The following is a 14,342-nucleotide window of genomic DNA, read 5'->3' as shown; positions in this document are numbered from 1 at the left end:
GCAGCAAGCATGTCAGTCCTAATGATTGACAGCATATTATCCAGCTCCTCATCACTGATGGAGGTATAAAGTTTTAAAACAGATACGCCAAAATCCCTCACCCTTCTTACTGACTGAAACACCAAGCAGATTTGAAGTGCAGGGCAGAGTCTGCAAAATCTGCAAATCTGCAGTGTCTGCAAAATCTCAGCCAACTGTTCTCTGTCAATCTAGGATGTCCTCTCAGACCAATCACTGATCCCACAGCTGTAAGTGGAGCTGCTGAATCAAAATGCTGCCTGACAAGTCCAAAGACTTCCTGAAGAGATTGGATTATTCCTTTGGCTATATCAACATGTCTTGAGAGTGCTTGCAGAGGGCAGAACTCCTGGCAACACACAAACTCCATGAAATTGAGGTCAAGTAGTATTCAACTGACTGTAAACTCAAATTAACACAGGAGGCCAGGACGTCTCAAAATACACTGTTAAAAAACAACAGCGAGCACTTGAATAAATGGTAGACCTCAGACGTTCATTTAAATTAAGAACGAAGCAGTTTTGGGTTAGGGGGTTGGATTAAGGGGCTGATTACCCCAAAATGGCCAAGAGCACTCTGGCTAGAGTAAGGGGATAATAACCACCATCTTCACCAGATAATCCTCTCTAGCTCCTCAACTGTTTATGGTTGGGCCGCAAAATTTGGTGCGTATGATCCTCTTCCCACCTTTCAGAGATGTGCAGAGTTTGGTGCCCCTAGTGTGGGATGATGTCATGATGGGATGATGCAGCACAGTCCTCATGTTTACACAACAGCACATGGAAACCAATGTATCAGCCCGTGCGGTTTCTGTCCTTTTAGCTATTCAACTTGGTTTTTTTGTGAGACATTTGCATTGTTGCAGGGAGTGAAGGATTTCCCCAATTTTTTTTTTTTATGTGGCAGGGGACAGAGGTTCTTGCAGGGGCTTATAATATGTGGCATTTACAAAGCAATAAAAGATATGCTAACAGAGTAAGCTAACGTTGGTACACTGTACTGTATATACTGAGCACATATCGTTAGCCACTAACAGCCTGTTAATTTAAAATGTCCTGCTCTTTAATGATTTCATTTAAGATTGGGGAGTTAAAGGGGAGAAAAGGCTTGTGTGATTTATTTTACAGGTCAGTGTTTCAGCTCAGCTGATTTTCCATTGATGGCAAAGAGAGGGAAGCTGAAAGACCTGAAAAGATTTAAACACAGAGTAAGTCATTTAGAAAAATGAAACATACTAGGCTTAATGGGGAATTATTCTAAATACGGTATTATATTATTAATCATGCTGAACATATATTTCATTATGGTGTTGTATATGTAATCTTGTTATTGGTAACTTACAATAGGAGCACTGATTGCTGGAGGAAATGTTTCGAGGCGGGTAATAAAAACACAGAAGCCTCTAGCTTAATGCAGTTGATTAACGTATAAATCCAGTAGGGGGTAATATTATTATTTTATATATATATAATTATATTATTATATTAATTCATGCATTCACATGCAGTGGTTTACACTTTGTATTAAAATCACTCTCTTGTATTCACCATAGTGTGATGACATAGAACAATGAATTAGCCTATACCTTTTTAAACACAGGAAAAAGTTTGGACACAGGGATAGGCAGGCTGATAAATGATCAAAGTCTGATAAAATAAAGGATCAATATTTGTAGGCCTATCATATGAAACAATATAGACAATAGTCTATAACAGTGGTTCTCAAATGGGGGTACGCGTATCCCTGGGGGTACGTGGAGGTACTGCAGGGGGTACATGAAGCTTTTCAAAATATCTTTAAAAAATCAGTAGGCTCATCCTAATAATAAGTCTTGGGGAAAATTATTTTGCAAAAAGTTCGATAAAATATAAATGTGTGTTCATGCACTGAATTTTATATTCAGTATTTAGTTTCAATATCCTTTAAAATAAAACTGACCCCCCCCCCCCAACCAAGTTAGTTTGACCCACTGACCCAGCGCACTCGTCAACGACCTGTTGTTACCGGATAACACTGTAACTATGGAGACGTGGCTAAAGCGCAGCTGCTGAAAGTACGGATAAACAAGTGAAAAAGAAGGCAAAACCAGAGCCGACGAAGTACAGAAAGTACATGGAAGAGTATGTTTTAATGGGATTTACGTCCACGAGCTCTGACCCACCCCAGGCACTGTGTTTTTTTTGCGGGGAGAAATTAGCCAACGCTAGCATGAAGCCGGCACATCTCCAGCGGCATCTCACCACAAAACATGGATGTCACGTTGGCAAGCCACCAGAGTTCTTCAGGAGAAAACTTTCTGACTTCAAGTCATCCCAAGCCACAATGCGAAAAGCCTCCACTACATCAGCCAAAGCCCTGGAGGCTTCTTATGTGGTGTCTTTGCTCGTTGCTAAAGCCAAAAAACCATTCACCATAGCAGAAGACCTACTGCTCCCCGCCGCTGTTGTATTGGCCGAAACTATGCCTCCCTGCCACCAAGAATGACAAAGATCCTCAGTGAGGTGCAAGCCCATATTTCTCACTAAAATGTACTGCGTACATTTTTTTCCTGTTCATAAATCACTGCGTTACATGCTGTTCAAATCAAATCAAATGTTCAATGCAAACTGATTAAAGTGCAATCTTCTTTTTTTGATCCTAAAAGAGGTAATGTTAATTATTTTTTGTGAGCAAATCTTTATTTATTAAGTTAATTTATTTTTTAAACAAAATATTATTTATCTATAATTAAGTTATAGATGTATTTCTGTGAACACATTTTTGTTATTTATGTATATTTTTTATTTTGTACCATTACAGAGACCAATATAAATTAGCAGCGTTTTGCATATTTGAGTTTTGACAGTGACCACCTTCCTGGTGGTCACCGTCTTCTGTTTTTCTTTTTTGTTTCTACATGCAATGTTTGCAATATGAATGTATTTGTCAGGTTCACTGACATAAGTTGTTTGGCTTTAATAAATCAGACACTGATTTTACAGCACTGTACCTCTTTTTTCTTCCAAAAATGTTTTGCCCTTGTCAGGGGGTACTTGACTAAAAATATATTTCTAAGGGGGTACATCACTGAAAAAAGTTTGAGAACCACTGGTCTATAACACAACTAACAAAGTTCCATAACTGAAGTTGGGGAACAAACACGCCTCATCTCCCGAAGTGGTTTCCCACTCAGGCCTATAAAAGTATGTCTGACCCTCTCTCCTGTCCTTTTTTCCCTTCCTCTATCAGCAAAAGAGCTACACAGGATTCAATGGAGCCTGGAGACTCCTGCACTAAGACAACACCCTCATCCTGAGTGTCAGCTCCTTGTCTTCTGCAAGCCTTTCCCTGTTCCTTATTTTTATTAAAAGCTTTTTGAATTGACCATTGTTTTTAAGATTAAGATTTAAAAAAGGAGAGAAATAAATCTATTTTATTTTATTGAATTTGTACAGTAATAAAAATAATCCTGTCCTTAACTATCCACTGCAGATATGTGACTGAGCTCCTTGGAGGTGAGACTTATGTCTCATGTTCTGTGGTGTTACCTGCCCTGCGCCACCTGGACCGCACCATGGAGGTATCTGATGAGGACCCAGCCTACATGGTGAGATTCAAGACTGCCTTCTGAAAGGATCTACCATGAATAGCTCAAGCTGGCTATAGTACTCGACCCACACTTAGAGGACTTAAAGTGTCTACCCAAAGGAGAGCGAGAAGGGGTGTGGACTAGCCTTGAGGCACTGCTGCAAACAGAATCCAAAAGTGCTACTCCAGAGCCCACAAAGGAGCCAGCAAAGAAGAAGAGACTCCTATTGTGTGCGTCAGACTCTGATTCAGATGATGATGTGGGGCCTAACAGGACCATGGATCTCTACAGAGCAGAACCTACCATCAGCGAGTAAATATTGTATGCCCACTGCAGTGGTGGTCAACTCATGCAGGGGCCCATCCACAACTGTCTGTCCAGGCCCGCAAGTATCTGGCTAGCCCTGCCACGTCTGTCCCTTGTGAGAGACTTCTCACTTGCAGGTAACATAGTTGAAAAGAAGAGGGCAGCCCTCAGCTCTGAAAATGTCAACATTCTTGTTTGTCTCAGCAACTGGCTGAAAGAGAGGGAGAAATAGAAGGAGAAGAACTATTGTGATGCCAGGCCACTGGGTTGGTTGTTACTGTTAAGTCACATTAAGATGTTGATCAAACTGCTATGGCCTATGTTACGGAGATTTTTTGCTCAGGACAATGGCAGAATAGGAGGGGCTGTCATCAACTGATGGATCATTTTTGTTTCTGTGTTGTTTTTCAAAACCATTTATGGTAGAAAGGGCACTTTATGTGTAACTGTTGGTCTGTTTATTTTATGCCAAGGATATTATTCTAACTATTTTGCAATGTTCAGTTTCCACTTTTCTGGAATGTACTTTAAAGTGCTGTTTTTCATTTTAATAAACAAAAACAAATGTGTTTAAGAGATAGAAAGTTTACAAAAAGTCCTGAAAAAGCTTGAATATAGCTAACTTGAATTTAAGTTTGTGCCTTGTGGACAATGCAATGCAATTCAGTCATTTACCAAATTCCATTTAAATTGAAAAATGGTGCTCCTCGTGTTAAATATTGATATGCGATAAATGAGATTAATTAATTAAAAAGCCTCTAATTAATTAGATTTTTTTAAAATCAAGTCCCACCACTAATATATATATATATATATATATATATATATATATATATATTCTTTTGTGGTGTCCTCTCAGATAGTCTCCACCATGCTTTGCTGTGCTGCATGGGGACGATCCAGGCGTATCGAGAAAGGCAAACTGACACGCAGATGAGGAAAATATTGTTGAATAGTGCCAGCAGAAGTAGTCTTACACTCACCATAGATTACAACTACAAAAAATATGTGAGGTTGTCGTTTTCAAAAACTGCATTAGAACATTTTACCCAAACAGAGAGCACATCATTGGGAAGCCTTGTACATGGTTTAATAAAAATAAGAAACAGGGAAAGGCTTGCAGAAGAGAGGAAGCTGACACTCAGGATGAGGGTGCTGTCTTAGTGCAGGAGTCTCCACGCTCCACTGAATCCTGTGAAGCTCTTTTGCTAAAAGAGGGAGGGAGAAAAGGACAGGAGAGAAGGTTAGACATATTTTTATAGGCCCAGGTAGGAAACCACTTTGGGAGATGAGGCGTGTTTGTTCCCCAACTTCAGTTATGAGACTTTGTTAGTTGTGTTATCATAGTAAATTACCTGCTTGGAAATTAGCTTTTGCTGTGCTAACCTTAGCATTTGTCTATAGTAGTTTCAAATGAAAGGCCTACAAATACTGATCCTTTTTTAATAATTTATCAGATTGTGAAACTCTGTCAGCTTGCCCGTCCCTGTGTCCAAGCTTTTTCCTTTGTTTAAAAAGGTCTAGGCCACTTCATGGTTCTATGTCATCACACTACTGTTAATATAAGAGAGTGATTCTAAAACAAAGTTTAAACCACTGCATGTGAATGCATGAATTAGTCAGATCTGTGCTCCAGAGGAGAGCCTTCATCAGGCTGTGTAATATTACCCTCTACTGGATTTATACGTTAATGAACTGCATTAAAATAGAGCCTTTTGTGTTTTTATAACCCGCTTCAAAATAGTTCCTCCAGCACCCAGTGCTCCTATTGTGAGTTACCAATATACAGTAACAGGATTACATACATAACAACATAATAAAAAAATATATTACAGTAGTGTAACAATTTCAGTATTTAGAACAATTCCCCATTAAGCCTAGTATGTTTCATTTTTCTAAATGACTTACCCTGTGATCTCATTCAGGTCTTTCAGCTTCCCTCCCTTTGCCATCAATGGAAAATCAGCTGAGCTGACACATAATGAAGACAAATGGAGTCAACAGAATCACAAAGCTAAAAACACTCAAACTTAAATTACGTTTCAGTTCACAGTAATGTTTTTATATTATTTATTAGTCTCAAATATGCACTCTTAATTCATATTGATACTTATGTACCATAAAATAGCACTCTGCTATCAAGCACCATGTTATCTTTGACAAAGCTGACATGTAACTCACACTGACCTGCAAAATAAATCACACTAGCATTTTCTCCCCTTTAACTCCCCAATCTTAGATGAAACTACTCAAGAGCAGAGCATTTTAAATCAACAGGCTGTTAGCGGCTAACGAAACGTGTTCAGTATATTCAGTACAGTGTACTAACTTAAGCTTACTCCGTTAGTATGTCTGTTATTGCTTCGTAAATCTACTAATTTAGCGGCAGGTAATCCAATATCATGCTTTCATGCACATGTGAATTTAGCTAAGATCTGCTAATAATATGAAAAATGATTCTTTAGATGTGTTACCCTGTTAAAGCCCATCACAAATGGTCTTCCTCCTCCATTGCGCCGCTAGCAATTAATGCTACTTCCGGGAACTATTGAGGTTCTTCATGATCCACCATCTTTGAAAAAAAAAAAAAAACGGTTCATTGGAGTGAACAGAGATGACGCGACTCTCTCTTAAAGGACTCTGTTCTAGTGCACTAAAAATCATCAGCTACTATGAAGATTACATTCAGTTGCTTGGTGATGTTGCTGTTGGAATCATACAATTCCTGCATTGCATTTTTTTTTAACTCTTTCTAACTTCACCAAAAACTCAACATCTGGTGAGTACAGTCCATCCACTTTAACTGCTTTTGAGCACCAAGCATCATTTATATAAACACAAAGCCCTCCTCCTCTCCTCTTACCAGAATCTTGTGACATGCTCTGAATAAAGTCTGCCCATCCAGTGCAACAGCTTGAACCGGGATGTCAGGGGTTAACCATGTCTCTGTGAAGATGTGCACGGAGCAGTCTCTGATCTCCTGCTGCTGAGTGAGCCTCAATTGCATCTCATCCATTTTATTCTCCTGCGAGCAGACATTAGCCAGAAGAAGGCTTGGTAGAGGCACAGTTCTCAGTTCAAGGCGGGTCGTATACCAGCTCTCTTCCCTCTCCTCATCCGGCGCTTTTGGCTTCATTTCTCCCCTCTGCTTTGACTGGCAGCTCGGCGTATGCTGTTGGTGCAGATCCTCTTGCAGTCCGCTGCATTCAGTCTGCACTCCACACAACTTTTCCCAATGTTGATGAGTTCTTCTCCATTGTAGGAAAGTCATGCTTCAGCAGCAGGGGCCATGGAGTTGAAAAAATATAGCAAAATATATCAAAAGTAGCAAGAATTTGAGGAGCCACTGGGTGCTGCATCTGCATGCGCCGCCATCATCATAACAATCAGAACAGCAGCCCTGTAATGCTCAGGGCCAGTTAATAGAAAACAATGTCAAACTGATGCTAAATCATGTCGCATTCAGTTAGGACACAGTGCACAAAACAAAAATAATGTAACCCTCAAGTAATTTATTCTCAAGGAGTAACTGTATTCATAATACTGTATATCGGAATACAGTTACTTATATTTTGCATTTTAAATATATAACTTAACTACTTGTATTTCATTACTCCACAGCCCTGTATATGGCATGATCATGATGATGAACAATGTGCTTCTAATCCACACAGCACAGTGTCTAGGGAGGCAAAAGCATGTTTAATCTGCACCACCCACATCATGAACCCGCAGCCTTTAGGCAACAATGGCCCCAATAAGTTTTTATCAAGTTGGGGTGTCTCTTGGTGTAGAATTTAGTGATGACTTAATACTATGATACCCAACCAACAGGGTGCAACCCAACATCTGTGTGTGTATTTACAGGCAGACTTAATTGTCATTTACGACATCTATTGCTGTCTGTCCCGGAAGACGGATCCCACCTCAGCAGCTCTTTGTGAGGTTTCTTCCATTTTTTTCCACCGTTACAGGTTTTTTTTGGGGAATTTTTCAGGAGTTTTTCCTTCTGTGATGTGAGGGTCTAAGGATGGGATGTCATATGCTGTAAAGCCCTCTGAGGCAAAATGTATTTTGTGATGGGCTTTATAAATAAAATTGATTTGACTTGACTGTCTGTCTTAGGAAAAAAAAAATAATTTAAATGATATTGCCAAAAAAAAAGAGAAAAAGTTAATTTCTCCAATACTTTTCATAGAGAAAATGATACCTGAAAATATGAACTTCCAATCTTAAAGGGAGCAAAAGAAAAGCTAGTATGCTGCCATCTGCTGGAGAAAAGTATGTCATACAAACATGAATGACATTTACAATCCATAGGTGTCAGTGACCACAAGAGAAAGGTAACCGAAATTACTCACAATACAAAATAAATAAAAATATGGCTGACACAATTTTTATCTGACTGTCTAGATAGCAAAAACACTGGAAAAATGTACAAAGGACGGCCTAATATACCATAATTACCATAAATGTGTGCGAAGAAACCACAGCCACAGTTTGTTCCTGGCATCCTTTGCCTCCTGTGTTAGATCTTTGATGATTTTGATCATCCTCTCCTTCAGCATGGTTGTTGTTCTGGCATCCCTTAAGATTTTAGTTCCCATGGATTCGTTGCAGGAATTGAACAAGGATGTGTTAATGTGGCTGGAGCATTCATCTCCAGAGCGATGACCCACAGGGCAATATCCATTGACAAGGCCAACTGGTAAGTGCAGTTCGTACTCCAAACTCATGCTTTCAGCGTAGGAGCATTTTGCCAAAAGCCACCTTCTGCACCCATTGGGAACACAGTTGGATGGCATGAGAACGCGCTCACATAGAACCCGTGGCATTGTTATTATATGCTGGTGGACGGCTGGAGGGCACCGGGCACATCCACATGCAATGTGCATGGGCAGCGTCACTTGATTATGCAGCCAGATGAAACCTGTCGCATGTGCATTAAAGATGTAGTTGGTAACTTTTGTCAAGCTAACTTTTTGTCATATTTTTTTGAAACTGTCATGTTATTCTGACGGGAGTAAATGAGACAGATGATCTGTGAAAAAATCATGTCCCTTTGGCTTCTCCTGGCGATTTGTAGAAATCCACCACGCCCGGCAGAGCTCGACCAATCAGAGCCAGGGGGAGGCTCTACTCAGTGTCAATCACTGCTGGTGCACACGCTGCGCAGCCCCACTCCTTCAAGCACACTCAACCAAGCTCACTACCGTCAGCTGGTTATTCCTCTGCTGCTAGCAGCATACACACCGAATACATTTTAAAACAATTTGGAGATATAAGAACTGGCTAAAACATTCTATGTACAGTACAGCACTCAAGTATTTTCATGTAACAAGGGTAAGAGTAGTAGCATTGTCAGTAGCATTGTCAATGAGGATCCGGAAATTGGTAAAGAATTGACCAGATACATTAGACTAGTATGGCCACTTGTGAGGGCCATGCAACATGACAGGACTGTCTGCTGTCCTCCCTGCATCTGGAGGGTCGTCTACAGACCCCCCTGTCAGGTGCAAGGCTCCCTCCTGCAAAGACCAAGGTCCTCTGGTGTTTGGTGCACACGATGCCCCGGCTCATCACATCAGTTGTGATGGTGATTTCTTGAGCGGAGTCCACCATCACAAAATAACTGTATCAACACAGACAACATGTCAATGAGCTTGTAAAGCAACAAATGTAAATAAGCTGCTAATTTACAGGCATAGGCCTACCATCTATCTGGCTGTAGAAGCTAATGTGCTAACTAACATCCATTAAACAGTTCAATGTAGAGCGAATGCTAACATAGAAACACTGAAACATTATCGGCATCACGCTGACTGTTTATTTATAAATACACAGCTAATGTAATGAAGACCAGGTCTCTAGCTTAAATATAGTCAGCAACAGTTATAATAAAACGGCATTTCTAGCTTTATTGTTTGTGTTTCACTCTAACCAGTGTGTTCACCATGTCATTTCCTTGGTTGCATTAGTTGGCGTAGTTACGAGCGTACGTGTGCATGACGGCCTCCTCTGCAGAGGAGGGGCTGTGGAGGCAGTGTGGAGGCAGGGCTGAGGCGGAGTGGGAGGAGGAGGGACCTGCAGGCTGTTGTCTTTCAAATTTTCAAGCAAAGTCTCTCTCTCCTGAATAGTACCAACTGTAGCTTTAAATGTTCAAGGACAGTGTAAGGTAATAATGCAAAACAACAAACAAACACACATGCTGACATGGATGGTTAGAATTAGGGGAAGGAGGCACATGGTAAGGTATGGAAAAAAACTCATTACATTCAGATGGGCAGCAAACACCAGAGTCCCACATGGAAGTCTGTGGTTTGTTTAAACTATCCACCTCCCCTACTGCTTGCCCTATAAGCACCCTTGCACTCCTTATATTACCTTGTTACCGGCAGCATTTCAACCTGACACCATCCAGCTGCATATCATGCGGCCTTGACAGCTGTCGAGATGCTGACCATCTCCGTATCTGGCCATGCACCGACATATAATAACACAGCAAACAGTGCTGTCTGGCCATATCCTCAGCTGACACTATCTAGTGGTGTATTATGCAGATGCAAAAGGTGGTTTTTAGCATCAGGGTCCTACATTGAAAGCACTGCAAAAACAGAGCTATTTGACAGCTTGAATGAGAACTGTCTGTCATATTCTCTGAGTAACAGGAGCACAGCAAACTATGGTGGAGACTATGTGACACCCCAACATGAAAGACGGCACAAACAAACTGCTTGACATGGTGTTTATGTTTCTAAGTTTATTAGAGATTTATTTATTGAATGAACTTATTGCAGTTAATTACCGCAGAGCAAAAAGACAAAGATACATAAACTATACAGTGTGTATAAACTGCTGCTGCTAGTCCACTGAGCCATTGTGCTGTCAGCTGACAATCATTGATAGTCAATCTACTGTCTTATCTGAAAGTCCTTAAGATTACATTAGACATTAAATCATTCCAGTGATTTCATTATCAAAAAATATTAGGATGAGATTGCTCCTGACTACCATACAAGACTAAGGGCATAATTTACAAAATTATAACAAGCAACAAACGGCAACATTCTCTTTCACTAACATTAGCCTAATACATGTCTACAGAGCACATAACTCGAGCTTCTAACACGTATACTAAAATATTAGCTAATTTTACATTTAAAAAAGAATGTAACTGCCAACAAGTTCTCATCCCAAGTCGTCACATGTTGCTGCTTTGCAGTGGACTTCCACGTCTACATATTACACTTGAGGTATCCCTCTGTGTCTGCTGTTGCACATGGTGGAAATACGCTGCACATGGTTATTTTCAGATAAAGAAAGACCACTGATGCCGACATGTGCATTTGTTGACCATCTGGTGTTGGCATCAGTGGTGATTATTAGGATTAAGGGAAGGAGGCACATGTTAATGTGTACAAAAAAACATCACATTCAGATGAGAAGCAAACACCGGACTCATGCACAAAAGTCCGAGGTGTGTTTGATTAGTCTACTGCCCCTCCCACCCTCCCAATGGGGACCTTCATGCTCCTTATATTACGTTGTTACAGGCAGCGTTTCAACCTGACCCCCTCCAGTGGCATATCATGTGGACGCAACAGGTTCCATTGAGCTGCATATCATCCTGCTGTGAACGGTGCTGCAAATGGTTCCATTAGGGTGTGTTCTCAGCCAACACCGTCCAGCAGAATATCATGTGGAAACAAAATTTTTTTTAGCATCGGGAGCTTACGCCAAAAGCACTGCAAAAGCGTCGGTATTTGAAGACTTTATTGAGAACGGGCTATAACGACATAAGGTGTGCTACATAAATATTGTACTTTATAGGGAGTTTTGTCTCGCTATATTATGTATTTACATTGCCCACCAAAAACTTCCTGGAACCATCTGAAGCCCATGTAAATCATGGGACCATCAAGCCTGTTGAACCTCTTTGACACGCCTCTCTCTTTTAACGGCTGTGCCCTCAGCCAGCTGCGACTGGAGTCCTTGAATGTTGCAGCAAAACAAGCTGGGAATAGCAGTTTTCATTCATTTCTTTCTGAAATCAGTATGCAGGACAGATCAAGGTGAAATGATTAACCCTTTGAAACCTGAGCAAACTGGCTTGATGTCTTTAAAACCATGGAAAGGCAACAAGTAGCTTTAAAAGAAATGACGCAAAAAATAGCAAAATTTGTTAAAAGTTATAAAAGAATTACCAAAAAAATAAGTCAAGAATAAAAACAAAGAAACAAAAAAAAAATCTAATTTATTTTCCATTATTTGTAACATAATTTTAAAAATATAATTAAGAGAATTAATAATGAAGTTTATGGACATTTTTCTCTCGTTTCCTCCCAGCTAATTTTTAGGGCTTGTTTTTGTCATCTTTTACAATTTTTTTGCAGATTACAGGACTTTTCTTGTCTCTTTCTAAGTTTCTTGTTATGTTTTTTTCTGTGTTTTTGAAAGAAATAAAACCAATCCTCCTATGTTTCAGAGGTTAAAATGATTAATAAAAGTGTCTGAATGCAGCACAAGAAAACTGAAGTCAGTCCAGGAGTTTAGAGGGATAATAATGGTATGGTGATTGCATGGGAAGCAAGTGTGATAATGTCCGCTGTGTTGTTTCCAGAGCTGTTGGTGGACTCATAATGTCAGTGTAGTGAGGTTTGTTTTACACATTGCCACTGTAACATATTTAATTAGCTGACAAAGCTGCTTAAAAATGATATGATTGCATTATATCAATGAAAATTTGGGAAACACTTTAACAGATGACATCATTTCAGCAGATGAGTCATACATTGGAGCAGACCAAGTCATTTGACTCGGTGACATTCAGATCCATGCTGGTTTTGGATTTCTTCTTGGCCAGTTTTCCCTGCCTGGCCTCTGACTTCAGATAGTGCTCCTTGTTGTGGATGACCTGGATGTACTGGTCAGTGCTGCTGTTCTGCTGATCGCTGCTGGAGGCCAGGGAGGCTGAGTCGGACTCTGTCACAGGGGTCTCAAGCTTCTGTCTGGCCTTGGGTTTCACATAAGACTCCATGTGCCTGTTCCTGGCTGGGGACTGAGAGTGTCGTCCTGGAGAATGGATGTGCCGCCGGGTTCGCACAAGAAGAGAATCTGCACCTCTCACACTGGCCTGGGGCCGGGGGTGTGACTCCACATCTCCCCAGTCTATTTCTCCTTCAACATCATCCTCTTCTTGCGCTCCATATCCTCCTCGAGCAGCGTCTTTGGCCACGGACTTGTGACTCTCTACACGCTCACCGATGTAGAAATGCGCTGGCTGGTGGAGGTCAGAGAGGGAACGGGGGCGATGAGCCTTTCCTATCAACATACTCCTCCTACCGTTCCCCTCCTCGTCCTCCTCTTCGTCCTCACTCAGATGCTGCGGTGATGGGTGGGGCCGGTGAGGATGTGGTTGGTGGTGAGCATTACGGGGTGTGTAGCGTTTGATGTTGCGTGGGTACAACTCCAGAATCTCTGCAGGCTCCTCCATGAGGTAATGGCGTGGGATCCGTGTGGTTGAGCGACGCAGCTTCTTCCTGGGCTCGTGCTCATTGACAATCACGTAGTGTGTGGCATGACCACGCCGTCCTGTGTAACTCTGTGCGGTGATGATCCCAGCAGCCTCCACAGGATGGATGGAGCGTATGGTCTTCCTGTACAGGGGGTCAGAGTGGATGCTGTCAGAATAGCGAGCTGGGGGGTTACACGCCATGTGGTGGTAGGACTTGGACCTGCAGTTGGCACCAGGGCCACCAAGAAAAGGGAAAGGCCTGTTATGAGAGAGGACAATGCAAAAGAATGAGCTTATAAGACTTTCATTATTTAATATGACTGTTGGTATGTTATTATTGCCTAATGCTATAAAAAAGCATGGACTTGGTTGAAATACTTGCAGTGCATTGCAATAAAACAATATCATAATTTTGGTAAAACCAAAGAAGACATGATCCTGAGGATAACTGAGCAGGGCTCACAGACTGTTAAAAGACTGAGATGAATGAAAACCAATGGCTATGCAGGTGCTTAATAAAAGGCATTTGAAAAAAGAAACTTTGGTATGATTTGTATACTGATCAGCAGAGATGTAATGTATGTGCTTTATATAAAATGAAAAGATGTTAAACATGCAAAATACTTGGTATCTAAGTAATAATTTGCCATGGTCAACTCAAGGCCAATGGGGTTTGTTTGGTGGCCATCTTGAATTTGTAGTGGATGATGAGGACAACTCTTGATAAGGAGATATTCAAATGCCTACCCAAAACTGAAACTTCTTTTGGAGATTCCTTAGATGAACCTCAGGGTCAGCTAATGGACCTAACTGCCTTGCTGAACTTACGACTCTTGTAAGTAGAACTAAATTATGACAGATTTTATTGCCCGACCGACAGTTTGAGTTAACTTACAACTCATTTGGGGCAACTGAGCTCCTGCAAAGACTCAAGGA

At 41.0% G+C, this 14,342-nt stretch overlaps 1 protein-coding gene across 1 annotated transcript in view; it reads right to left on the bottom strand.

The window, feature by feature from the left end:
- Positions 1–10,648: 10,648 nt before the first annotated feature.
- The window catches only part of tmc3 (transmembrane channel like 3), a 49,873-nt gene continuing 46,179 nt past the window's right edge, over positions 10,649–14,342 (bottom strand). The window contains exon 22 of the mRNA XM_088081478.1: positions 10,649–13,665. Within this exon, the coding sequence (XP_087937604.1) occupies positions 12,678–13,665 (988 nt within the window). The 3' untranslated portion in view covers positions 10,649–12,677. The remainder of the gene's footprint in view (positions 13,666–14,342) is intronic.

The sequence above is a fragment of the Plectropomus leopardus genome, chromosome 1 (genome assembly GCF_026936395.1).
Source record: "Plectropomus leopardus strain MGB_pleo_1.0 chromosome 1, ASM2693639v1, whole genome shotgun sequence".
Classification (NCBI taxonomy): Eukaryota; Metazoa; Chordata; class Actinopteri; order Perciformes; family Serranidae; genus Plectropomus; species Plectropomus leopardus.
Note: the sequence above shows the minus strand (reverse complement) of the source record. Positions and strands in the feature narration are given on the sequence as shown.